Source organism: Podarcis bocagei (assembly GCF_964188305.1).
Source record: "Podarcis bocagei genome assembly, chromosome: 3".
NCBI classification, from domain to species: domain Eukaryota; kingdom Metazoa; phylum Chordata; class Lepidosauria; order Squamata; family Lacertidae; genus Podarcis; species Podarcis bocagei.
The window spans coordinates 93,165,698-93,190,544 of NC_138127.1; the positions used below are offsets into that span (position 1 = coordinate 93,165,698).

General features: G+C 44.9%; 1 protein-coding gene across 1 annotated transcript; it reads left to right on the plus strand.

The window, feature by feature from the left end:
* Positions 1–75: 75 nt before the first annotated feature.
* Positions 76–19,097, plus strand: MALL (mal, T cell differentiation protein like). The gene is made up of 4 exons (XM_081188882.1): positions 76–349; positions 12,583–12,750; positions 13,840–13,977; positions 17,775–19,097. Exons 1-4 carry the CDS (start codon positions 239–241, stop codon positions 17,835–17,837), a joined length of 480 nt encoding a protein of 159 aa, XP_081045008.1. The 5' UTR covers positions 76–238; the 3' UTR covers positions 17,838–19,097.
* The last annotated feature ends 5,750 nt before the right edge of the window (positions 19,098–24,847 follow it).

Here is a 24,847-nt window from a genome sequence, read left to right on the forward strand (position 1 = left end):
TCCAGCAGGGCATATGGTTGCCAAGCCCTTCCTGATCGGCTTTATTAACTTTAGAATAGTTGATGATTCTTCTGCAGTGATGAGTGGAGCTACCTGCCAAGCTGGAACAGGCTTCACCTTTGACGTCCAGTTGGGTGTGTCTGTGGATACTATTTTAAGCTTTGCTTGCAAACAGCGTCTCAGAGATAACTGAGAGTAGCGGAGCTGTACTAACTACAGCTATTCAGCCTGTACAGAAATGGATACCAAATCTTCAGGACCAGCTCCCGTCGGCACAGCGCCTGAAAATATTCCTTCTGGAGTAGATGTTTTCAGGACCATACCGTATGCCTTGATTCTGCCAGAGCTGGTAAGTCAAACGACTTCCTTTAATTATAGTTATTTGATTCCATATAGTATAATGCAGTTCATGTATGCTCCTTGTAGCATTTATGCATGGCCGGGAGTTTTGGCTTCTGGCATGGGCATGAAATATGCAGATTGATACACACACACACACACACACACACACACGTGCACATAGATAATCCACAAAAGGAAATCCAATGCACATCAAAAGGTCTCCACACATTTCACTTACTGGATCAGAGAATGCAAGCTTAAAGCTGCTGTGCATCTGAATTTGCACCAGCGTTCCAGTCTGATTGCTATCCATCTGCATCACTGTTGCTTTCAATGGGCCCTGAAATTATTTTAAAATATTTTTGGAGCACCTATTCCGATTATTCCAAGGATATTGATGTTGCAATCTGTTGGGATAAAACCTGGATGGCAAAGATCCCAAGAATTGGGGCTTTTGAAAAGGATAGGCACTCAACAGATGGGACCCCTAAGGGAGGATGCAGGAAACTCACAACTCCCTGGAAAGTATGCCGGTCAGGTGCAGTGGAAGAAGTCAGGCTGGAGAGAGCCAGTTTAGATCAGTGATCTCCCACCAACTGCGAACGTAGCACCTTGCCTGTATGTCTCTTGTCCTCTTTGTCAGAAAGAAGTTCAAGAGGTACATCAGTACAGAAAATGGAACCAGGATTAGTTTGGTAGTATTGCTCACTTGCCTGTGTGAGGCAGAGGGCAACAGGACTGGGTCATTTTGAGCAGGAGAAGAGAACAATGGTGTTTTGAAAGTGTGAGACAGCTTTAACTCAGACCATCAGTCCTTCGAACTCAGTACTGCATTCTCTGCCTGGCAGCAGCTCTGGTGGGCCCTGGGAAGAGGCATTTGTTATCCCCTACAACATGGCCCCTTTACGTGGCAAAGCCAGGGGTTGGAGGGCATCGCTTTTGACTCTCCATAGTTATCTTGTTCCAAAAATGCAAAGAGATTCCCAGTTGATTGACCATGTTGATGAAACACCAACTGACCATGCTAGACTCTTAAAAGAAGCAATCAACCTCAGAAAGCAAAGCTAACTGAGCAGCCATCCACAATGCTGTTTGATGCTCAGTTTGACTCTCAGGGACTCAGGAGCGAACCAATCTGCTCTAGTCCCTAGTCATCTCCTTGAGGCTGATTGCTGTGAGGACATGCTCTGCTCATGAAAGGTTCTCTCTGACCTAACGATTAGATACATTTTAGGCTTGGCTGAGCTGCATATGGTACCAAGGGACTGAACCAGGAGTGTTCACAAGTTAGACACCAGCGTTTATTTAAGCTTAACTAATGTGGTTTGCAGTTAATTGGACAAGGTTGGGGTTTTGGCCATTTACCTGGGGCCTTGGTTTGAGTGTCAATTACTCAGTTTGGGAGGGGGTGGCAGAAAACATGGGGTTTGCAGCACCAAATGGCACAAAACTAGCACAAAACATTGGCACCTGTCTGGAATCCATTGGAAAAGGTTGGGTTTTTTGGCATTAAAATTGTGACCCTGTGTCAATTACTCGGTTTGAAGTCTGGCACGAAATGCGGGGGTTCGTGGCACAAATGGCACAAAACTAGTGCTAAACTTTGGCATCAGGTTGCGGGGGATCCAGAATTTTGGGGTCGCATGGTAATGAAGCTGTTGATTTATACAGGTGAGAGGAGCAGGCAGATTTAAGTGACTGGAACTTTGGGGGCAGAGTTCTGCTAGGTGACATACAAAGCAGAGAGGTCCAAAATCAGCTGCACAAACCATCCTGAACATATTCTTATGCACATTTATCTGGAGGTTAATCTATTGATTCCAAGAGTTTCCTTTCAAGTCTGCATACTTTGGGTATTAGCCCATGATACGGAAAACGTGGCAGAGCAACTCAAGAGCTGTAGCCCATTTGCGTTCCCCGTGAGCTTTATGACGTGTGGACTTTAATGCTGTCGGACTTTGCCTCTGATAAGTGAAGGACCTCTTGAGTGAAGGTTGCCTTCGTCACAAATCCAGCTAATTACAATAAATGCCCCAATGGTACTGATGACAAAGACTTCGCAAGAAGAAATCTCTGCGCTGTGAAATGGAAAGCCAGCGCTCCTGTGATATGACTGACACACCTTACTTACCTAATGGTTTTGGAATGCCCATTAAGGAGTGTGGCAAGCAATGCCTTTTCAGTTAAAAGGATGACATTGAGGTGGGGGCAGATCAGAGGAACAGCGGCTGCTAACATAGGGTTACCAGACGTCCCTGGATTTGTAAATCTGTCCCCGGACAAATTCCATCCCTGGAACGTCCCCAAATTTGCAAATCTGTCCCCGGGAAACGTGGCAGCGGCAGCCTCAGCAGCCTGGTAGTGCAGTTGGCTCTGGCTGGCTTCAGGAGCTGCCCGCTGCCATGGCACCTGCTGATGTGTCTTGTGCGCATAGGATGTGTCTTGTGCAATCTCCTGCCCCCTTCCCTCTTTGTTTTGACTGATCGGGGAGGCTTGGGAGTCGCAGGCGGGCTGCCGTTGCCCAGTTTTTTAAAAACCTCTGTGCATTTATGTTTCACAGGGTGTGAAAGAAGGGCTTTGCACCTTTATACAATATGCATGTATACTTGGGCCCAGGGTCTTTTGCCTCACCATCCCCACTACTGACTCCCTGTTGCTACTCAGCTTCAAAAAAAGAAAAAGGAAAAAAGTGTCCCCGGATTCATTGAAAAAAATCTGGTAACCATATGCTAACAGGCATGGGGGAAAGTGGCAAAGCCTTGGAGCTTTGTTTTCCTCCACAAACCTTTTTATACTCTGCGAAATGGTCAGTGTTCATATCAGGTCAGGAAAATTCTGCGAACCACAAAAAGTTTTGGCTTCTTTGTTTGGAAGATTGTGCAGACTAATGGATCCAAATGGCAAAGGTCTATCAGATGAGGAACACTGAAAGCTGACCTGCTGTGGGGCCCTTCAGACAGCGGTTTTGTTGCAGGGGTCTACTTTACCTACTGCAACATGCTATTGATATAATAAATATATACATAATTTTTTATTTATACCCCACCCTTCCTGGTTCAGAAAACCGGGCTCAGAGTGGCTAACAACAAATTTAAAACACTTAATTGATGAAACAAAAAACAGCATAAAATACAGTATAAAATGTGAATAACAATAAATTCAGCATTCAAAAATCAATTTGGGGGAAAATCCATTAGATGATAACCAGGGCTAGCTGGCTAAATTAGTCCTATTTGGGCCAGCGAGGAGACCGGGGGAGAATTAGCTGTGGGATCCCAGAGAGGGTAATCTTCATAAAAAGGGGAGAGGAAGGGAAGGAAGGAAGGGGAATAAAAGATCAGGCTAAGTTCAAATTGAAAGCCAGGCAGAATAGCTCTGTCTTACAGGCCCTGAGGAAGGAAGTTAAATCCTGCAGGGCCCTGGTCTCATGGGACAGAACATTCCACCAGGTTGGAGCCATCACTGAGAAGGCCCTGGCCCTGGTGGAGGATAATCTGACTTCCTTAGGGCCTGGGACCTCTAAACTATGATAATTCATGCACCTTAAGGTCCCCTGCGGTGCATACCAGGAGAGGCAGTCCCGTAAATACGAGGGCCCTAAGCCACAAAGGGCTTTAAAGGTCAAAACCAGCACCTTAAACCTGACCCGATACTCCATTGGGAGCCAGTGCAACTGGTAATGAAATGGTCATGCATTAGTGATGGGTTTATATGGGACTTGTCCACACATCATTTTGCTTTATTAGATGTTCTGCAGTGCTTCCCCAGTGCTAGTGGATCTGGCGGGCCTCTCTTGCAATAGAGTGCAATAAAAGCAGGACAAAACAAACAAACAAACAAACAAACAAACAAACAAACAAACAAACAAACAAACAAACTATAACCACCTCAGGAACATCTGTGGTGCAGTTGACTTGCAATGCACACATATTTAACTTGCACAAATTCAGCCTTACATGCTTGGCCTAAAAAAATAAACAGGGGACAAGCGTCGAGGGAAACAAATGTTGGCAACCCCACCCACCTTTGCACTCACCTGGGGAGAGAGTTCAGAGGTGCAGGGAGAGTGTTCGGCAGCCTTTGGGGGCTTTCATGCCTTGCTTGTGAGCTTCTCAGAGGCATCTCTTTGCCTTTTTAAGGAAATAGGTTGGATTAGATGGGCCTTTGGCCTCTCTGTTATGTTCTTATGAACCATAACAAAATGTGGTGGGTGCAACTGAGAAAGTTAAGTCCAACCGAGTCCCACTGAAAAGCATTCCTCTTGTGCAGCTTCTTGTAAACATAAGTGAGCCTTGTGCAAGGAGGATCTGCGCTAGCTTATGCCTTTAGTTACAAAAGTGTATCTCTCTGTGCATTTTTCATTTCCTGCAGACCACAGTGGGCTTACAGGACTTTTCTCAAAGAAAGATCCTAAATTCTGTAAACAAAATAACGTTCTAGGTAAAGATGCTTTAAAAAATTGTACACAACCATGCCACAGAGAGAGCTTCTGACTTTAATCCCATGGGTTTAGATAATAATTAGGATTCTGCCAGTGGGAACATCCTTTGAGTGGAATGCTACCTGCAGGATGCAGGCAAAGTCCACCAATTCCCCCTTTCCTCTGTAGCCTGTTGATCCTCCCCCACTAAAATGTGCTTGGGAGGTTTCGGGGACCGTCCTGAGCAGTACAGTGGTACCTCGGGTTAAGTACTTAATTCGTTCCGGAGGTCTGTTCTTAACCTGAAACTGTTCTTAACCTGAAGCACCACTTTAGCTAATGGGGCCTCCTGCTGCCGCTGTGTTGCCGCTGCCCAATTTCTGTTCTTATCCTGAAGCAAAGTTCTTAACCTGAGGTAATATTTCTGGGTTAGCGGAGTCTGTAACCTGAAGCGTATGTAACCTGAAGCGTATGTAACCTGAGGTACCACTGTATTTTGAAACGGAAGGCCTGATTTCACCTCCGCGCGACCCACCCTTGAGAACCTGCCTGGTTGCTTCTCAACAAGGGTGGGTCTGTGCCTCTCTTGAAAGCGATCCTTCCTCATCAGCCCTCAGTGGGGAGTGTAGGTCTGAGTAAGCAGAAGCTAAGAGATGCCTGCTAGTGGATATGAAAAGCTCAGTGCCAGATTCCCCCCAGCCCCACCCCTTGTTGTCACTGAAATGGTAGCTCTGGCTCAGGGTAGGTCTCTGGGAACACCTTTGTGAAATATGTGCATATTTCTAGCGTAAGTATGCAGGAACTGACATCCTAGGAGAATTGTGAGGCTAGGTTCTTCTTGAAGAATTAATGATCCAGAAAACTCATTGCCTGTTCATAATGAAATGTTTGCACAAATCATATGAAGTATGTCCTATATATAAACACAGGTGGTTTTTTGTGGGTTTTTTAATTTTCTCTCTGTGCCAATATCTGTCTCTTGAATTAGGTTTCACAGGTGTACATATTTTACCTGTACATTTTGCCCCACACAGTAAATAGCATCTTCTTCTTTATTTTCTTATGGGGGATTAAATTGTCCTTCTCCATTGCCGTGGTCCCAGTCCAACTCCCCAAGACCACCACATGGCTGTTATTAGTTTTTTAAAACTGCAGAGGATCGTATCTATGGATTTGCAGCACCATGATCTATTTTGGTAGTTGTTGCCAACCCAGTCAGAACACTGGAATCTACTAAGGTTGTTGGTCCATTTTGCTCAGTATACTGTTTATGTTGATTTACAGTAGCTCTCCAAAGTTTTGGGCAGGGATCTTTTTCGTCCCATTCTAGAAATGTCAGAGATTGAACTCACAGAATCATAGCCCATTCCCTATGGAACTGTGGGTATAAAATGCCTGATCTATCCTGTGTATAAACACCCTACCCCGGTCCGGAGTTTCTGTACATGTTGTGAAGCACACACTTAGCTCCTATGCTTGCAGATGTTCCCACTCACTTCATTTACAGTGTAAGATGTCCAAACCCAAATAGTGAATGGAATCTTTGCTATTTGGCATTAAGCATGGCACAACATGGTCAGGGTCTATGCCGTTAAGCCATTCGGACAGATGAGTAGAATACCGGGTTTGCATCCTGCTCCTTTTATCAGCAGTTCTCATCTTATACGAGAGTGGCTGGCTGGCTGCAGGTAGCTTTGTTCCAGTGTAAGGAACGTGGGGAAGGAGAAAAGCAATCAATCTTCTGAAGCGAATCTAGGATGGGTGCAGAAAGATGTGACATGAGAGAGAGAGAGAGAGAGAGAGAGAGAGAGCGCTTACAGCACATCCTTGAGCCATGAGGTGAAGCCACCTTCCTCCTGGCTTTCAAACAGAGATGAGACAGATCTTGGTCCTGGCTTGGTGGTCAGTCTAGCCCCTTCCACATGCTTCAGGAAGGCTGCCCACCATTATTATTATTTTAAAAATGAATTTTTAATACAGTGGTACCTCGGGTTACAGACGCTTCAGGTTACAGACTCCGCTAACCCAGAAATAGTACCTCGGGTTAAGAACTTTGCTTCAGGATGAGAACAGAAATCATGCTCCGGTGGCGCGGCAGCAGTGGGAGGTCCCATTAGCTAAAGTGGTACCTCAGGTTAAGAACAGTTTCAGGTTAAGAACGGACCTCCGGAACGAATTAAGTTCTTAACCCGAGGTACCACTGCAAAAGAAGGCTAAATGTTAAAGAATTTATCCATCTGTCCATTGTATTATTTCTTTATTTGTCTAATGAAACTTTTTGAAGTGCCAAGCATTAGTGGAAAGTGGAATGGCTTGTTGGTGACATTATAGGGACATAGTTCATCAGTGCCGTACAGGTCTTCTGCTGCAGATCTACAGATCACACAGAACACCCTTGCAAAGTCAATTCTGGAGAGGAATAGGTACAACAAGAGTGCAACCCTATGCATGTCCACTCAGAAGTTGGTTGCGTTGTGTTCAGTGGGACTTAACGCCCAAGCAAACATGCCTAGGACTGCAGCTTTAAACTGGCCAGAGGGAGGCCCCATTTCAGAGCAGCTCCAATGCTCTATAAATGTTATATGTTTCTTCACCTACAGAGAAGTAAACAGTAGCTTTATTCACAAAGCAAAATAAATAAAACGTCTTAACTCAAAACCATAATTGTGCCAATTTGCATGGAGAATTCCCCTAATGCAGGCATCCCCAAACTCGGCCCTCCAGATGTTTTGGGACTACAACTCCCATCATCCCTAGCTAACAGGACCAGTGGTCAGGGATGTTGGGAGTTGTAGTCCCAAAACATCTGGAGGGCCTACTTTGCCTATGCCTGCCCTAATGTACTAATACTTCTTTCAATGACTACTTCTGGGTGTTTATTAAGTTGCTAAAATAGCCAAGAACGAAAGTTTTCAGGGTAAAAGCCATGTTCTTTTTGTGTGTGGCAAAAATGACCAAGGTCACATGTACAACGTGGGTTGTAGTCAATAATTTTTTTTGCTAAGAATGGACCCATTAAAATTAATAGACCCAAGTTACCTATGTCCATTATTTTCAGTGGATCCCCATACATTTAAAACACACCCCTCCCCCAAAGAATCTCAAGAACTGTAGTTTACCCTTCACAGAGCTACAGTTCCCAGTTAATAAATTACAAGCAAACACATTGGCTAGTCTTTAAGGTGCTGCACGACGCTATGTTGCTTTAGAATAAAGATGTGTGGTTGTTGTTTTCACGATGACTTGTTTGCAAGCCTCTGTTTGTCCATCAGCAGAAATAGCTGCAATGTACTCCCAAGAATCAGGTTCAATGACTCCTGGGTGGAGACCTTGAAAAGAGCTGAGAGAGGCAGAAAGGGAGGCTGGGTGTGGAGCCCAGGGTGAAGACATGGTGAAAAGAATCAGGTTCACAGAGTTTGAGGGCAGGTGTTGCCTTAGTAACAAGGCCTGAGAGAAGAGAACACCACTGCTGGGAGCTTGTAGTTGTGAGGCAGTCACACAGCACAGAGATGGACGACTGGTTTTGTGGGGAAGGCAGTTTTGTGGGGAAGGCACACTTGTCCTTTGTGAGTTGACAGTAGGTTCAGATTAATGATATCTGCTAAGAAATGTTCATGGACTGTCTGGATTGCAGAGGAATGGTGGGAGGAACTAGCTTGGGAACCCCCAAGGAAAGAAGGCTCAAATCCAGGGAGTGGTGGTGGGACAATGATGAGTGGGAAGAGGGGAAAAACTGGAAGGAGGAGGTGTCAGAAGCTGAGGAGGTAACAGGGTTGAGTGAGCAGGAAGAGGCTGTGGCAGAGAGCAGTCCAGAATCAGAGGCAGAAACTGAAGCAGGAGAGGAGGGAGGCCAAGAGGCGGAGATGAGTCTGGATGGTATGGGTGTCCCACTCCTGCTGTGCCAAGCTCCTGTCCCCCTTGGTCTCCCAGAACCAGAGGAGGCATGAAAAGGATGGAGGAGAGGTTAGATTCATGCAGGCGCAGTCTCCAATTGCTTTGAGGGAAAACCTTGGAGAGGAAGGGATTTAGGCAGCTCTGGGGAGGCGGGGACATTCAGTCTCAGCAACTGCTTCATGGAGGCAAGACTTGCCGGATATAAGTTGCTGTGCTCATTAGGTCTGTACAGATCATATTTTTGCTAATCAAGAGTTAACTCCAACTTGCACAGTGTGATTTACTGCTGGCTCGCTCCTGGCAGTGCTTAACTGTGCAAGGCTCTGCTCTTGGCAAAATTGCCTGAAAAGCAATAGCTAAGGATATATCCAGGCAGCTCTGATCTGTATCTTTGGGTGGATGCACCACACCTTGTCTCAGATATGAAGGACTCTTCAGCCCAGTTGCAACCCAGAGAGTTTGCACAATACTTTTAACCACTGGAAGATCTTTCTCTTCCCTTCCAACCGAAACTGGGCAAATCAGTCCATTTTGGTTCCTCTCAGTTTTTCTTTCTTTCTTTCTTTCTTTCTTTCTTTCTTTCTTTCTTTCTTTCTTTCTTTCCTTCTTCTTCTTCTTCTTCTTCTTCTTCTTCTTCTTCTTCTTCTTCTTCTTCTTCTTCTTCTTCTTCTTCTCAGTCCTCAGTTCTCCATATCAGCTTGCGATTTTTTAAAAAAGTCCTTGTGAAGATTCATCAGCAATTTGGTGCAAAAATTCTCCCAATCTGCACATTTTTGGATGCGGTTTTGCCCAAAACACATTTTTGCAAAGCAATTTCCCCCTAATATAATGCCTTTTCGGGGATGTGTGCATTTCATGACCCTAGTACATGCATTTTTGCACACAATACTCGGCTGGTGGGCTGCACTGCTAAATTCAAAATGCTAATTCAGAGTGGACAGCTCTGTCCTGTACACTGTGAAATGGATTTTTTACTTTATAACTGTAGAGGTAATGTGTAAAGCAGGGGTTGGCAAGGTTTACCTCGCCTGGGCTGGTTCACTCCAGCAGAGATCCTTCTGTGGGCTGGATTGCGTGTGTGCCCACGATTTCCGGCGTCTGTGCAGACGCGATTTCTGGCGCCGTGGAAGCGAGTCCCTGCACCACGCTGCGCCAGTTTAGCGCAGCGCACAGGGACTCGCCAAGCGGGTGGCTCGGTTTGGGAGCCTCTCGTGGGCCGGTTAGATGACCCCCGTGGGCTGCTTGTGGCCCAGGAGCCTTAGGTTGCCTATCTCTGGTGTAAAGCACATGTAATGAGCTTTTGAATCAAAGCATACAGTGATGTTGAGGAATTTTTCTCACAAAGCTCTTTTTTATTTCATTTTGTAATCATTCCCCCTGTTTGCTACTGTTTGACAGATGGGTAAAATCTAATATTTCAAGGTTGCTTATAAAGTGATCAAGCAGAAACTAACCTGCTGTTGACCTTATGAAGAATGAGAGAGGGTTGCGCAACTGCTAGGTGTGCACTCCAGTCTCACTTCCTGCACTCTATTCAATCTATATTTGGATGTCAAAATGCTTTAGAATATGGGTGTCCGACAGATGTTGCTGGACGACATTAAAAGAACCTGGCTGGATCAGAGCAAAAGTCTACTTGGTTCAGTATCCTAGTATCTTTTTTTCATTTATTTTTTTCATTTTCATTTTCAAAAACAGGAACAGAGAGCTTGCTTAATCCCTCTCCCCTCCCCCTCATCCCACTTAAAACTTCATACCAAATGCAGCATGTATGCATATACCATATGACTTCCCTTCTACCCTTTTCCTGCTTTTCTACTACTCTGCGTAATCCACATCTTTTTAATCATCCAATTTGTTATCTATTAAAAACTCTTATCTAGTTCAGCTCTGCTGGATTTACTCGAGACTTGCTAGCCTGCGTATTTGTTTATACTGGTTCTTAAAATATTCAATAAACATTATCCATTCCTCCTTGAATTCCTTATCTTCGTTTTCTCTTATCCTGTTCGTCAGACCAGCCGGTTCAGCATATTTGAACATTTTACATTTTACCATACTTCTTATCCACCTTTGTGCCAATATTGGGTTCTAGCTGCGGCCATGGCGTATAGTAATAAACACTTTTGTTTTTTGGGGACCTCTGTTATTACCATCCCCAAGAGGAAAATCTCAGGTGCTTTGGGGAAAGTTTATTTTTTTAAATTTTTTTAATTCATTATATATCATTTCCCAATATTTCTTAATTACTTTGTAGGACCACCACATGTGGAAAAATGATCCCTCATTTTCCTTACACTTCCAACATAAACCTTTTTCTTATTTAGACATTTTTGTCAGTCTGGTGGGTGTTAAATACCACCTGTATCCTAGTCTTACAGTGACCAAGCAGATGCTCATGAAAAGCCCAGAAGAGTGAGCTGTGCTTGCCATTTCTAGCAACTGGTTTTCAGAGGCACCAGAGGCACAAACCACCAGAGCTAGAAAAACTTATAGATTTGGAGGGGGGACCCCCTAAACCCTAGAAATTAATAAATGGTAGGATTGTGTTGATTTGGGATGTGAAGGGAGAAATACAAGCAGCAGAGGAATTCCTGGGCTAGCCTATGCAAAAACAACCTGGCCAAGCCTGGGCCATTAAGAAGCAATACAGGGCCATTGAGGGCTATTGGCAATGCGAGAGAAATGCTCTCCCCCTTGCCCTGAGGCCTGAACAAAGATTGGGGGGTTGGAAGGTTGCCTGGGTAATTGGGTGTGAGGGATGGAAAGAGAGTCCTGAGCAAGGGTTGCTGGGGAGAATGAGGGGAGGAAGAAAGAATGGGATCCATCTTGGACAGGCTGGCTGAAGGCTGGCTGGGAGAAATGCCTTAGATTCCAGGGCTGCGCTGCTGTGGGGGACAAGCCACAGAGGACCATGCTGTAAGATCTGGACTCCCCTCATGCAGACTGATGGTGTACATAGGTGAATAAGCCATATTTCTTAAAGCTACAACAGTCTTTGCCAGGTCTCAATTCTCCAAAGGAACACAGACCCTCAGTGAGTGCCTGGAAACCCATTGCTTGGCAGAGAGAGAGGGGAGGCAGCCCAACTTTTGTAACAATACTCACTGTGGCTAGAAGCCATTGATAGCTTTATCAACCACAGATTTGTCTAATTCTCCTTCAAAGCCATCCAAGTTGGTGGCCACCACTTCATGTTGTAGGAACCAATTCCACCATTTAACTAAGGGCTGTATGAAGAAGCACTGACTTTTGTCTGCCCTGAATCTTTCAACATTCAAGTTCCTTGGACGGCTCTGGGTCCTAATCCTATGAGAGAATGAGGAAAATGTCTCTATGCTCACTTCCCCTGCACTATGCATAATTTTATGCACCAGTATTACTTACTGTGAAGGGATACGGGTGGCGCTGTGGGTTAAATCACAGAGCCTAGGACTTGCCGATCAGAAGGTCGGCGGTTCGAATCCCCGCAGCGGGGTGAGCTCCCGTTGCTCAGTCCCTGCTCCTGCCAACCTAGCAGTTTGAAACCACGTCAAACTGCAAGTAGATAAATAGGTACCGCACTCTGGCGGGAAGGTAAACGGCGTTTCCGCGCGCTGCTCTGGTTTGCCAGAAGTGGCTCAGTCATGTTGGCCACATGACCCGGAAGCTGTATGCTGGCTCCCTTGGCCAATAAAATGAGATGAGCGCCGCAACCCCAGAGTCGGCCACGACTGGACCTAACGGTCAGGGGTCCCTTTACCTTTATTACTTACTGTAGTTTTAAACTACAACTCCCATAATCCCCAATGATGGGCCATGTTCACTTGGGCTGATGGGGGTTGGAGTCCAACAAATCTACACAGACAGAACCGAAGCAGACTGATGCGGCATTAAATGGGTACAGCAAAGCTTATAATTGTGCCTTCTTTCCCCCTTCTTTGCAGATCTTTGGCTGCTGGGTCTGGATCCTCGTAGCAGCTACCAATGTCTACTTCCCTTTGCTGCAGGGATGGGTCATGTATGTCTCTCTCACTTCCTTTCTCATCTCGCTGATGCTTCTAATGTCCTACCTGTTTGGCTTCCACAAAAACTTCGCCTCCTGGAGAATCCTGGTAAGAGGTGGGACACACAGAGTTTATGCCATGTACAGGATGCAAATTTAGAAAACACATTGCTATTTATTAATTGAATTTATACACCGCCCTATACCTGGGGGTCTCAGGGCAGTTCACAGAATAAAATCAAGATATAAAACCACAAAATACATAATAAAAATAAAAACAACAACCCAATAGCCCTCCCCCAAACCCCACATTTTAAAAGGGCAAAGGATGTAAATCAGATCAACCAAAGGCCTGGTTAAAAAGGAATGTTTTTGCCTGGTGCCTAAAGGTGTATAATGAAGGCGAAATTCCATGGGGAGAGCATTTCACAGATGGGGAACCACTGCAGAGAAGCCTATTCTCGTGTTGCCACCCTCTGGAACTTGCTACAGTGGTACCTCGGGTTACAGATGCTTCAGGTTACAGACGCTTCAGGTTACAGACTCCAATAACCCAGAAATAGTACCTTGGGTTAAGAACTTTGCTTCAGGATGAGAACAGAAATTACGTGGCGGTGGCGCGGCAACAGTGGGAGGCCCCATTAGCTAAAGTGGTACCTCAGGTTAAGAACAGTTTCAGGTTAAGAACGGACCTCCAGAACGAATTAAGTTCTTAACTTGAGGTGCCACTGTTATTATTTTGCAGCTTTTTTTTAGCTGTTGTAATGCACTGTTCCAGATGCTGTGTGATTTTTAATTGCATTAAAAAAAATTTCTTCTTTGATTTCTTACAGATAGTATTTCACGGCATTGCAATTTAGCAAATAAGTAATGCAGTGAAATACAATGTAAAGAAATGAGAGCAACAGTAAAACTACGATTAGAAATCAATATGAACGCCTTAATGAGACGGGTGTGCTGTCTCCCATCTCCAACCACAAACCCACAGGCATGCCCTAAACCAGGGGTCGGCAAGGCTTACTGGGCATGGGCCAAATCACTCCCGCGGAGATCCTCTGTGGGTCAGACCGGCGCAGCGCAACGCCGGAAATCACGTCTTCGCATGTGCGCAGCTTAAGAAATCGCTTCTGTGCATGCCCAGATGCTGGAAATCACCCTGATCTGGTCACGAACCTGTTGCTCTTCTTCTGTTTTTTAGGATAGCCTTTACCATGGAGCTACTGGCATCCTCTACATGAGTGCTGCAGTCCTTCAGGCCAATGCAACCATCCGCTCGGAGACAGAAGTGCCCCCAGAGTCTTCGCCCCTCTACTATCAGCTCAATGCTGCTGCTACGGTGAGATAACTCTTATGTGCTCCACCAGCTGAATTTGGTTTGGTATGTTTGTGAATGTGGGGTCGATGGAGAGGCCAAGTTCAAGTTCAAGTTACACTGCTTCTGCTACGGACTCACCATGTTGTTGTTGTTTAGTCGTGTCCAACTCTTCATGACCCCATGGACCAGAGCACGCCAGGCACTCCTGTCTTCCACTGCCTCCCGCAGTTTGGTCAAACTCACGCTGGTAGCTTCGAGAACACTGTCCAACCATCTCGTCCTCTGTCGTCCCCTTCTCCTTGTGCCCTCCATCTTTCCCAACATCAGGGTCTTTTCCAGGGAGTCTTCTCTTCGCATGAGGTGGCCAAAGTATTGGAGCCTCAGCTTCACGATTTGTCCTTCCAGTGAGCCCTCAGGATAGGTTTGATCTTCTTGCAGTCCATGGGACTCTCAAGAGTCTCCTCCAGCACCATAATTCAAAAGCATCAATTCTTCGGCGATCAGCCTTCTTGCTGTGCATTAATATCTCTTAGCCCAGGTGTGGGGAACCTTCAGATGTTGCTGAACGACAACTTCCACCATCCCTGGCCAGTGGCCATGCATTGCTGGGCCTGATGGAACCTGTAACTTAGTAACATCCAGAGGGCCAAAGGTTCCCCACACCTTGATGAAACCCATCTGTAAAATGGGTGCAATAGTTCGTGGGATCACCACGACGCTTATTGACAGGCTGAAAAATATTTTGCCAACTGAAAGGGCGTATCTTCCAACCAGCAATAAACACTGTCCAATTGGGCTTCTGTTGATTATATACCCAGTCAATCATTTGATTTTAATCTCCTATTTTGTTAATATAATGACCACCATATTTTACCTTATTTCGGCACTTCACCGGTTGCTTCTTTGTCCAAATATATTTTGGTGTGCAACCTGTGATCTTTTGCACTGAACGAAGTCGATTTATCTGCCAGGATAATCCTGAATCATGACATAAAGAATATGGCAGGTGGCAGGTGGACTTTATCCATGCCTTTTATTAGCAGTAACTTGGAACCTAAGTGTCCTAAGTGTCCTTTCCACGTGTGTAAGGACTTCTGATTTAGTGAAGCGGTGTGTGCAATTTTTGCTGTATGTCCTCTACAACCTCCCAGGTCACTCCCCATCCTGTCCTGCAAGTTCTTTCAACCAGCAGCGGCTGATGTCCATTGGAGCTGGTAGGGCAGAATGTAGGGAGCCCAAACAATAGATGGAACCAGTCAAAGACAAGCAGAGCCAACTAATTCTGGTTTTGTCTCCATCTTCCTCCCTGCTGAGTTCTACCAGGGGCAACATTGAGTCTAAGGAGCAGGAAGCTGACAGAAACTGCCACCCTTGGACTGGCTGTAAGAAGGTCAGGGCTGGCTGGGAACAGAACTGAGTTTGGTAGGGCAGGACCTCATTCACTTTTTGTGGGGGAGAACTGTAAATTTTAAGTTGAAACTTGGCAGAAGAATGTGATGACATTCGTATGTAATGCTAAACCATGGTTTAGTGCTAGGGGAATGAGCCCGTGCAAGTCTTGAACTTGTGCACTCCTCCCTCTTGCACACCCATGAAGAAGGGTTCAGAAGCTTCCGCTTCCATTGTAGACTAACCACAGGTTATCATGACATTCAAAGCCAGGGAAACTATGGTTAGTCTTAACTATGATTGGCTAAAGCAAGGCATCTTCAAACCATGGTTTATGAAGCGGTAGTTTTACTAAACCATTGTTGTGATTAAACGCAGTTTATTCTGTTGTTAGTCACAAATGGAAGCGGGAGCTCCTGGTGCTTTTACACTAGAGGAGGGAAGGGAGAAATGTGCTAGCCCAAGCCTCTCACAGGCTCATCTGTAATGTTAAGCAGTGGTTTAGCAAATTGAGGAAATGCAGCCTGTTTGTATACTCCAAAGACTCTTTGATTTTCTTTGTATGAAGGGCTCGCTGTTTTAGTACAATAAATTTCAGTGAGTCTTGATGATACACACAGGAATTCAGGGGGAAGTTTATACCACTCAAGATTTAAAGGGCAAATTGTTGGTACCTTGCTGTTTATGCCTCATCACATTAGAATAGATTACATCCATTTCCCACTGATTAGCTCAATTAATAAATATGCAATGTTCATCCGATAGGTTGTTTTTGTTCATTGTCAAAATTTCCTAATCTAATTCTAATCAGGTAGTGCATGACACACTTTGGTGGGTAAACATTTGTTAGCTGCACCTACTTAGTTGTTCCCATGAAATTATGATGACAAGGGGCTCTTGAGTCACAGCCCTTCATTGCTGCTGGCATCTAAGCATTTGCTTTGGAGCAATCAGGGCTGACTGTGGGTGTCTCTTTCATTTTCCTGCGATGTGACATCCGTAACTGTTTGGATTTGAGGTAGGAAAGGGCCGTAGCTCCAAGATATGAGTGTGTGTTTTGCATGCAAAAGCTCCTGGGCTCAATCCTCAGCATCTCCAAGGAGAACTGGGAAAGACTTCAGGTATTTTGAAACCCTGGGGAGCTGCTGCCAGTCAGTGGAGGCAATACTAACCTAAATGGACCAATGGTCTAACTCAATATAAGGCAGCTAAGTTCTTATGCGGTGAGGTGAAGGCAGATTTGAATGTGGTGAGAGAAAGAGAAACAACTTGAAGTTTTGCGTTGGTGAAGTGCTGCAAGTTGCTTTGCCCTTCAAAGTGTATGTGGAAATCTTACCCAAACTATGTGGCAGCAGAGTCTGATTTGCTACCGATGAGACAAGGGCTGGAGAACTGCAGGCAATTTGGGGAGCATGCAGTTTGTAAATAAGAAGGGAAGGGATTCCTGGTGTTATGTACTGAGTTAAATAGGATCCAAAATGCAGCAGTCTGATTGGTCCTAGAACAATAGGCTCCAGAATGCAGCAGTCTGTTTGGTCCACAGGAGCCACCCAATCCAGCTCCAGTTGGAAGTGAATCTGCAACCTGATTGGCCTACAGGAGAATCCTGGAATTAGCCAATCATGTGGGTCCCATTGTGTAAATAATGTATATAAAGCAGACATTCTTTAGAGCTGGGGGACTTGTGTGTTTGATTATGGCGAAGCCATGATGCCACCCCAGGGCACTCTTCAGTCCTTGACTCGAGGCCTTAATCATTTCGATCTGCGGATGTGGCACTTTTACAAGTGCCACACAATGTCTGTTTGTCCCCAGTGAGGAACTGATCTTTCATTGTGGTTTCACCTATACTCTAGGACTCCTTGCTCACTGATATGAGTCAGGTGCTGTATTATTTCAGGCACTTGCTAAAATCCATTTTGTTTAAGTAAGCTGACCCGTATACGTAAAACTGATGTGCCTTTTAATAGGTAATTTTCTTCCTTTTTTCATAAAGTGCGTTTTTAAACTACTGATTTTATTCATATTTTGAATCGTTTTTAGGTCATCTTGCCCTTGGCTCCTGTCTTTCACAGATAATCTTAGTGTGTATTTTATGCTTTATGTAAACCGGCTAGAGGTTTTGACAATCAAGTGGTGTGTTCCAAATTTCATTAATTAAATAGATAAGGTGAATCTAGCCCACATGTCAGGCTGCACCAGCCTCTTCCAGCGCAGGGAGTCAAAGGTGATGCTTTTGGATCAGCACTGCCTGTCTGACTACTCCCTTTCCATCTACTTTATATAAGAGAGATAAACTATTAGAAAAGCAACAAAAGCTTCCAATATCCTCTCCTCAGAAGAAAATGACCCAGGGAAGCTGGGAGAGCAAAACCATGTGCGTTATACTCTAATCATCTCTCTTCTCCCTCCCTTTTTCTCTTTTTCAGTTCTTTGCATTCATCACCACGCTGCTGTATATTCTTCATGCCTTCAGCAACTACTACCAGTGAAAACTGCCGGGGACGTATATAACATAAGGCCTAATTTTCCCTCCATGGAATGAATCCGTGTCCCAAAACAAATTCACATTTGCGTAAGGACAGAGCCCAGTTGAAATTGTGGCCATTCATCACCTAGCGGCACCTTCTCATTTTAGGTGAAAGAAATATTGGGTTTTATTTCAACCTGCCATTTCACTCAAGCTGTGTTGTGTAAGAAGCTGCAGTAGAAATATTACCACCCAATCCTTGATAATCACAGTTATCCAGAGTCATGGTCTGTTCCCCAGAGTTTGTGCCTTGGAAAACCTGTGTAAATAATACACCCATTTTTCTAAATCAGTGTGTGTTTGTGGGGGGTTCTTCTTCAAAGTACTTGTACCGTTTCCAAACCAACTCCTCTGCTGATGAAGCCGGGTATATCTGCTCTGAAACCCTCGCACGTTGCAGAGGATTCTGGGGTATTTTCTAGGTGAGCACAGATGATAAGAGGCACTGGCCAAGTCTGTGGAGCCCCACCATTGCCCAGCGTAAACTCAGAAATGTGCTCTCAAATGCGTCTCACAATCTCCCACCTCTGCGTGTCACAGGAAACATGGGTGGCAGCGGGCAAACTGTCTTTCAGGGAGGCTTGTCTGTGACTATATTCTTCTGACTAGGTTCCTTTGAGAAGCTTCCAGACAATTCCAGAGCTTCCCCGAAGAACCGTTTGAAAACTATTCCCTCAGGCCATTTGGATAAAACCATGTTTGGCCTGACAATGACCGTCACAAACAAATGAATACCGATGACCATTAAGAAAGATTCATGTGTTACTTTCTGATGCTGTAGTATTGGCCCGTGGTATTTTTACCTCATCAAACGCGTGTGGGACGTATATTTTGAAAATGTTCCTGCAAGTGGCAAAAGATTGTATTTACTTCAGGGGATGAATAAATATAAACTCTGGCTTGTCATCTTGTCACGATGATATTACTGGGTCAAAGAGCAATGTGTGAATTGCCCTTTCAGTACTACTGATATATGCTAAAGGTTTTTCTGTCCTTTGTTATTACAGAGAATGTTTGTTTTTATGGGGAAACATGAAGTAACTTATTGGTAAATCTGTGTGGGGTTTTTTTAAAAATAGTTTTGTTCTCCATTTTATATTGCTATTTTAGTGAACTATCTTTTGCTAGGATAATATGGCTGACTGTTCTCTCTGATTGGCTCACGTGTCTCTCTTTTGCTGTTGCTGTAAAATAAATCTCTCTGGAGATCTGCCTCCCACTATATCTGCGTTCCTGTGTATGTAGATGTAGATGCAGAAGATGTAATTAAGGACATGTTTTTGCCATGAAGTTTAAACTGCCAGAGAACTGTGAGGGTTGTAGGCTTGTGGGGTCCATTAGGGGGCCAGAGCTTTCCAAGGATCCATCTAGATCATTACATATTTTCAAACACAACTACTGTAAGCCATGGGTCACTCCCAGAAAAGGGGAAGAAATTCAGTTTTGTTTGCATTTTAATGAGAAACTACCTGATTTGCAAGTTCTTCAATAAATACAAGAACCAAAATACAGCTATCCATCTGAATTGGCACCTCTCTGAATTTTGCGATACAGCTGCACAACCAGAAGATGTGTACAGAAATGCATGTATTAGGGGAAAGTGTTTATAAAACTTCATAAATTAGTGAAAGTAACACACACAAATACATTATGTTAGGGAAACCCGCTTGCAAAAATGTGTATATTAGTCAAAACTGCATACAAAAATTGTTTTTTTAAAGGAGAAAGTCACACTAAAATGCTGGTGAATTTATGAGTATTTTTTTTTTAAAAAAAAAACCAGCTTGCAAATTTCTGCTTAAATGTGAAGAATTGAATTCAAGATTTGGAAAAATGAAAAACTGACAGAAACCTAATTGACATATTTGTCCATTCCCCATCTCTGATGGTAGCAGCCTGCTTCTTGATAAAGGAGAACAATGAAAACACACAGAAGTTTGGGAGTTAATTCTACACGTCTGCCTCTGAGATCCAGGAGGGCTTCAAATCAAGCCGAGGGAACTTTTTTGTAGCAATCCAACTCTGAGGTTAAGCTGTGCTTCCAATCCATGCAGGGGTGCTCAACCTTTTTTGGGCTTGGGGCCACTTCTGGAGATCCCAACCACTGTTGTGAGCATCAGAAAATAGATCAATATCCATTTCAGAGAAGAAAAATTGGCAGTGCTCAGAACTCCACTCAAATAACAGACAAAACAACTACTTTTATCCCCATATACCTCCCTGCTGCATTCTACAAGGGGCACACTGAGGACTCTTTTGGGGCTGAGATGTCCTCCATTTCTACCATGATGTCTAGGCATGGGTCTAAGTGGCGTGCTGTTGTTTTTCTGTCCCACTGCTTCCCCCAGGAAAAACCGTGGTGTAGTGCTGAATCGGAATTAACGTCAATCAGGTTTTCTGTGGATTGACATTTTTTTCTGGTTCAGCGCTAAACAGCAGTTTTCCTTGAGGAAAGCAATGTGGCAAAAAACAAAGAACCCACATCACTCGGATCCATGCACAGTAGTCATGGGGCAAATGGAGGAAACCTTAGACCAAAGAGAAGTGTGGATGAACCCAGAGACTACAAAGGAAGTCTCTGAGATGCAGAGATGCAGAGCCACCCACCAGAATGGCTGAATTTAAGAAGGCAGGCAGAGGAAGGGCGAGCTGAGGCCCGACCCATTTGCCAGAGGCAGATTTAGGGCAGTGCAACTGGTTCCCCTGTAAAGGGTACCAAGCTGAGGCGGGGCTGCAGGGCATCACAACTATGATGTAGTGCATGCGCAGAATGGAAGACGAGGTAGGGGGGCACCAAATTTTGACCTTGTACAAGATGCTGTGCGAGGCCAAAATTCAGTGCCTCTGCATTTGTTCTAACAGATTATCCTCGCCTGGTATTATCTCAGATACACCATTGGACCTTAGTGCGGAAGGGGTCCACACTCGGATAAGTTCTCCCCTCAAAAAATAATCCCTGCCTCTTAGAGCTGAACCACTGACTCATCTATTGCCCTTTCCTCCGGGGCCCATTTGCACCACTGTCCATGAGGAAGCCGCATGCCAATGAAGAGAGCTGCCTGTTGATTTGCTGTACTTAGGCCTCGTCCACACTTCCTAGAAAGCACGGATCTGAGTGGGATTCTGCTTGTCCCGTGCTTTCTAGGCATGGGTCAGAGTGCCTTTGCCCTGCCTCTTTCCACAGGAAAACCTGGGGAAAACCTTGAGTGCAGTGGTGAAGCTAGGCTTTATACAGGGTGAGTCTTTTAAAAGAGGCCCTGTGGAATATGTGTACTCTGTATCTACAGGGCCTCTTTTAAAGGACTCGCCCTGTATCACCCGTGTCAAATACCCAGTTTGGCACCCCCTAACGTATTTGCACACACACACACACACAGAGGCTGGGAGCCTCAAGGGTGCCCCTCCAGAGGCTTCACCAGGGACAAAAAACCAACTGCCCCCACCAACTATGGCACTGCCTTAGTGGTCAACTGGAATATACAGCAGTCTGTGGAAATCCCAATCGCCGTTTGTTCCAATTCAGAGCTGAACTATGGGTTTCCCTGGGGGAAAGTGGCAGGGCAAACGGAAGTGTTGATGAGCCCTGAGAGGCAAGCAGTTTTTCCTTTTTCTGGCTAGCTGGTGGAAGCCTGTTTCGGAAGGGACCCAGCTTCTGCTGTAGCCTGCCGGCCTGCCTAACTCATTTCTTCTTCTACTAGGATAGCTAGTCTTCTTTCTTTGGCATAGATTGTCTTCCATGAACACGGTTTTAACAGTGAATCTGTAAGTGACTGTGGAGGCCAATTCTGGATCCAGATGTCCTTCCACAGTGGGGACATGGGTTTCCAGGTGGGAGTTGATCACGGTGTGGATTTGCCAAGCGTGCCTTCCTCTTAGCACATTTCTCCTTTGCGTCCTGGGTTCATGCTTCTTCAAAGCCCATGACACCTTTGGTAAAGGGTGTTCTCCAACTGGAGCGCTCGCAGGTCAGTGTTTCCCAGTTGTGGGTGTTTTCCATTTTAAAGTTTGGAATAGAGTAGTTGCTTTGGAAGACGATAATCAGGCATCTGCACAACATGACCAGTCCAACGAAGTTGATGTTGAAGAATCACTGCTACCACATTTCTAAAAGACAAAGAAGCTATTGCACTGCACTGGAAAGAACATTACCATCATCTCCTAAACAGGATAGCTAGTGCTGTGCCCTTCATAGGTTATTGGACTCCAATGCCCCAGACAGCATGGTCAATAGTCAGAGATGCCAGTGTGATGTAGTTGTCGAATTTAGGACTAGCATGTGGGTGACGCTGCCTTAGGTGACCTTGGGCCAGTCACTGTCTCTCAGTCCAGACAACCTCACAAGGTGGTTGTGAGGATAGCAGTGAGAAGGCAGAAACAATGTGTGCCACCTTGATCTCTTTAAAGGAAAGGGAAGATATAAATGGGAAGATACTACTAACACTAATCAGCTGGTGGGTACCACACTGGCTACTGCTGTTCTTCGGTGTCTAGCAAACTTGTGATGTCTCTTCTACAAGCACCGATCTACCACCATGCAATTAACTGAGCTGGCCACTGGGTGTCTGTAGTGCTCTGTTCAGACACCGAAAGACAATGTTTTTCCCCCCTGGCTGGACTCTGCTTTGATGCAGTTCCTGTGAGAAATATGAGCCGTTCTCTCTAACCAACTGGAAGCCGGCTCCTTTAATTCTGCCTTTAGGGCCAGTTCTCACTTTGCAGGATAAGCAGAGCATAGATACCTAGCAGGCCCTTAGCCAGAAATGTTTCATTGAGGGGGCCTAAGTGGGCAGGGAATCTTTGCTGAACAGCCAAGTGTGTACACACACACACAGAGAGAGAGAGAGAGAGAGAGAGAGAGAGAGAGAGAGAGAGAGAGACAACCTGGTTATTTAATGGCTGGAATACTGTCTGGATGCTTTCCTTTTGTTAACGGAGAAATCTGAAGGCTCCCTTGGACAAAAAACAAGGACACCAGCCAGGAATACCAGAGCAAAACAGCCGGCAGTAGGCTTGGTCTTTGTTTAGTATAAATATTTAAAAATGTAGTATATTTTAAATATTTGTGAAATATACTCAGAGTCGCAAAGTGATTTCATGCTCTTTATTCAGCTCATATCTTCCCTGGCCATTGGCCATGCTTGCTGCAACTGATGGGAGTTGTAGTTTAGCAGCATCTTGAGGGGCCAAAGGCTCCCCCACTCTTGAACTAGTTTCACCATCACCATCGCCATCATTTGCATGCCACCTTTCCATAACAAGCCATGCTCAAGATATCTCAAAATATCAAAAGGTTTACATAATTCACTAATATTCACAATACTGGTGCTTAGCTAACAGGCTGGCCAAGAGACAGGCATCAAGGAAAGGGGCAATGACAGAGTGTCATCTGCTTGGGAATTAGGCTGACAACCTTTGAATCATTCCCTGAACTTTCAGGATTTTGACGTGGGTGGCGCTGTGGGTTAAATCACAGAGCCTAGGACTTGCCAATCAGAAGGTCGGCAGTTTGAATCCCCGCGATGGGGTGAGCTCCCGTTGCTCGGTCCCTGCTTCTGCCAACCTAGCAGTTCGGAAGCATGTCAAAGTGCAAGTAGATAAATAGGTACTGCTCTGGCAGGAAGGTAAACGGCGTTTCCGTGTGCTGCTCTGGTTCGCCAGAAGCGGCTTAGTCATGCTGGCCACATGACCCGAAAGCTGTATGCTGGCTCCCTCGGCCAATAAAGCGAGATAAGCGCCGCAACCCCAGAGTTGGCCACGACTGGACCTAATGGTCAGGGGTCCCTTTACCTTTAATAGCAGGTGATCCACACCAGGAGCAGGCTAGGCTGGAACTTTATTTCCCAGGTATCTGGGAACCCTGTCACTGGATGCAGCCAGAGACTGAGCCTCGCCCCCTTCTGTCCTGGGGAATGTGGTTGGCCCAGTCTAGGACTTAAAACTATGCAGATGGCAGTGATAGAGACCAAAGCTCCTGGAAGGGACAGCTATTTACTGGAAGGGCAGTTTAGCGGAGGGAGGCGGGACCCGAGTCTCAATAAAGATTAAAGATCTTTTTCAGTCTCTTACATAGTGTATGTGCAAGGTTTTTGTGTCAACGTCACGTGGGTAGGTTCTCTTTCTATTCCATGCTCTCCCTCCCCACCTCTCTTCTCTCCTAAGGTTGCCATACATCTGGAATTTCCCAGACATAGGTGGGATTCAGCAGTTGAAAACAGAGTGTGGGCGGGGCGGAAATCGCCGAAATGTCCAGGAAAATCTGGACATATGGCAACCCATGTCGGAAGTGTCGATTTTGGAAAATTTCCTTTAAAATAGCTTTAAAACTTTATTATTATTATTATTATTATTATTATTATTATTATTATTATTATTAGATATTTTGCAAAAGAAGCAGCAGCTCAACAACTCTGACAAAAAACTTTTGTGTCCGGATTTTCACTTTTTGAAATACGGCAACCCTATTCTCCCCCAACCGGATTACAACACCATTGTATCACGTCAAATATTAGTGATCTGTAGAAAGGACTTTATGATCTGAAAACAGAGGTGATGCATGTACTTTTGTAACTGAAAAATCTTTAATAAAAACAATTTAAAAAGAAAGAAAGATTAATCAGCTTGAAGGAGGAAAACCGGTTTCAGGTGAAATAAAAGCACAGTGTGAACAACAGATTTTTCCATTTGAAGAGAGAGGAGAGAATACACTTACTTTATTTAAGGTTTCATACCTGGTTCCGGTTACAAAGGATGTGGCAACTCTTTTCCTGCGAGGAAAAGTTATTTCATTTGTGGCTTTTTAGCGTAGAGAAAAGGTGAGTGAGAGGAGCCAGGGTAGAAATGTGTAGAATTATGGGTAGCTTGGAGAAAGTTGGATAGAGAAGGTTTTCTCCCTCTCTCATAAAGCTAGAATTTATAGGCGTCCAGTGATACTGATGGTTGGAAGATTCAGGATTGAAAAAACAAAGCCCGTCT

Excerpts from the sequence above, each read along its gene's own strand:
- MALL (XM_081188882.1), top strand. The coding sequence starts at position 239 with ATGGATACCAAATCTTCAGGACCAGCTCCCGTCGGCACAGCGCCTGAA. Across the intron at positions 350-12,582 it reads CCTTGATTCTGCCAGAGCTG|ATCTTTGGCTGCTGGGTCTG; the intron begins GTAAGTCAAACG and ends CCTTCTTTGCAG. Across the intron at positions 13,978-17,774 it reads AGCTCAATGCTGCTGCTACG|TTCTTTGCATTCATCACCAC; the intron begins GTGAGATAACTC and ends TCTCTTTTTCAG.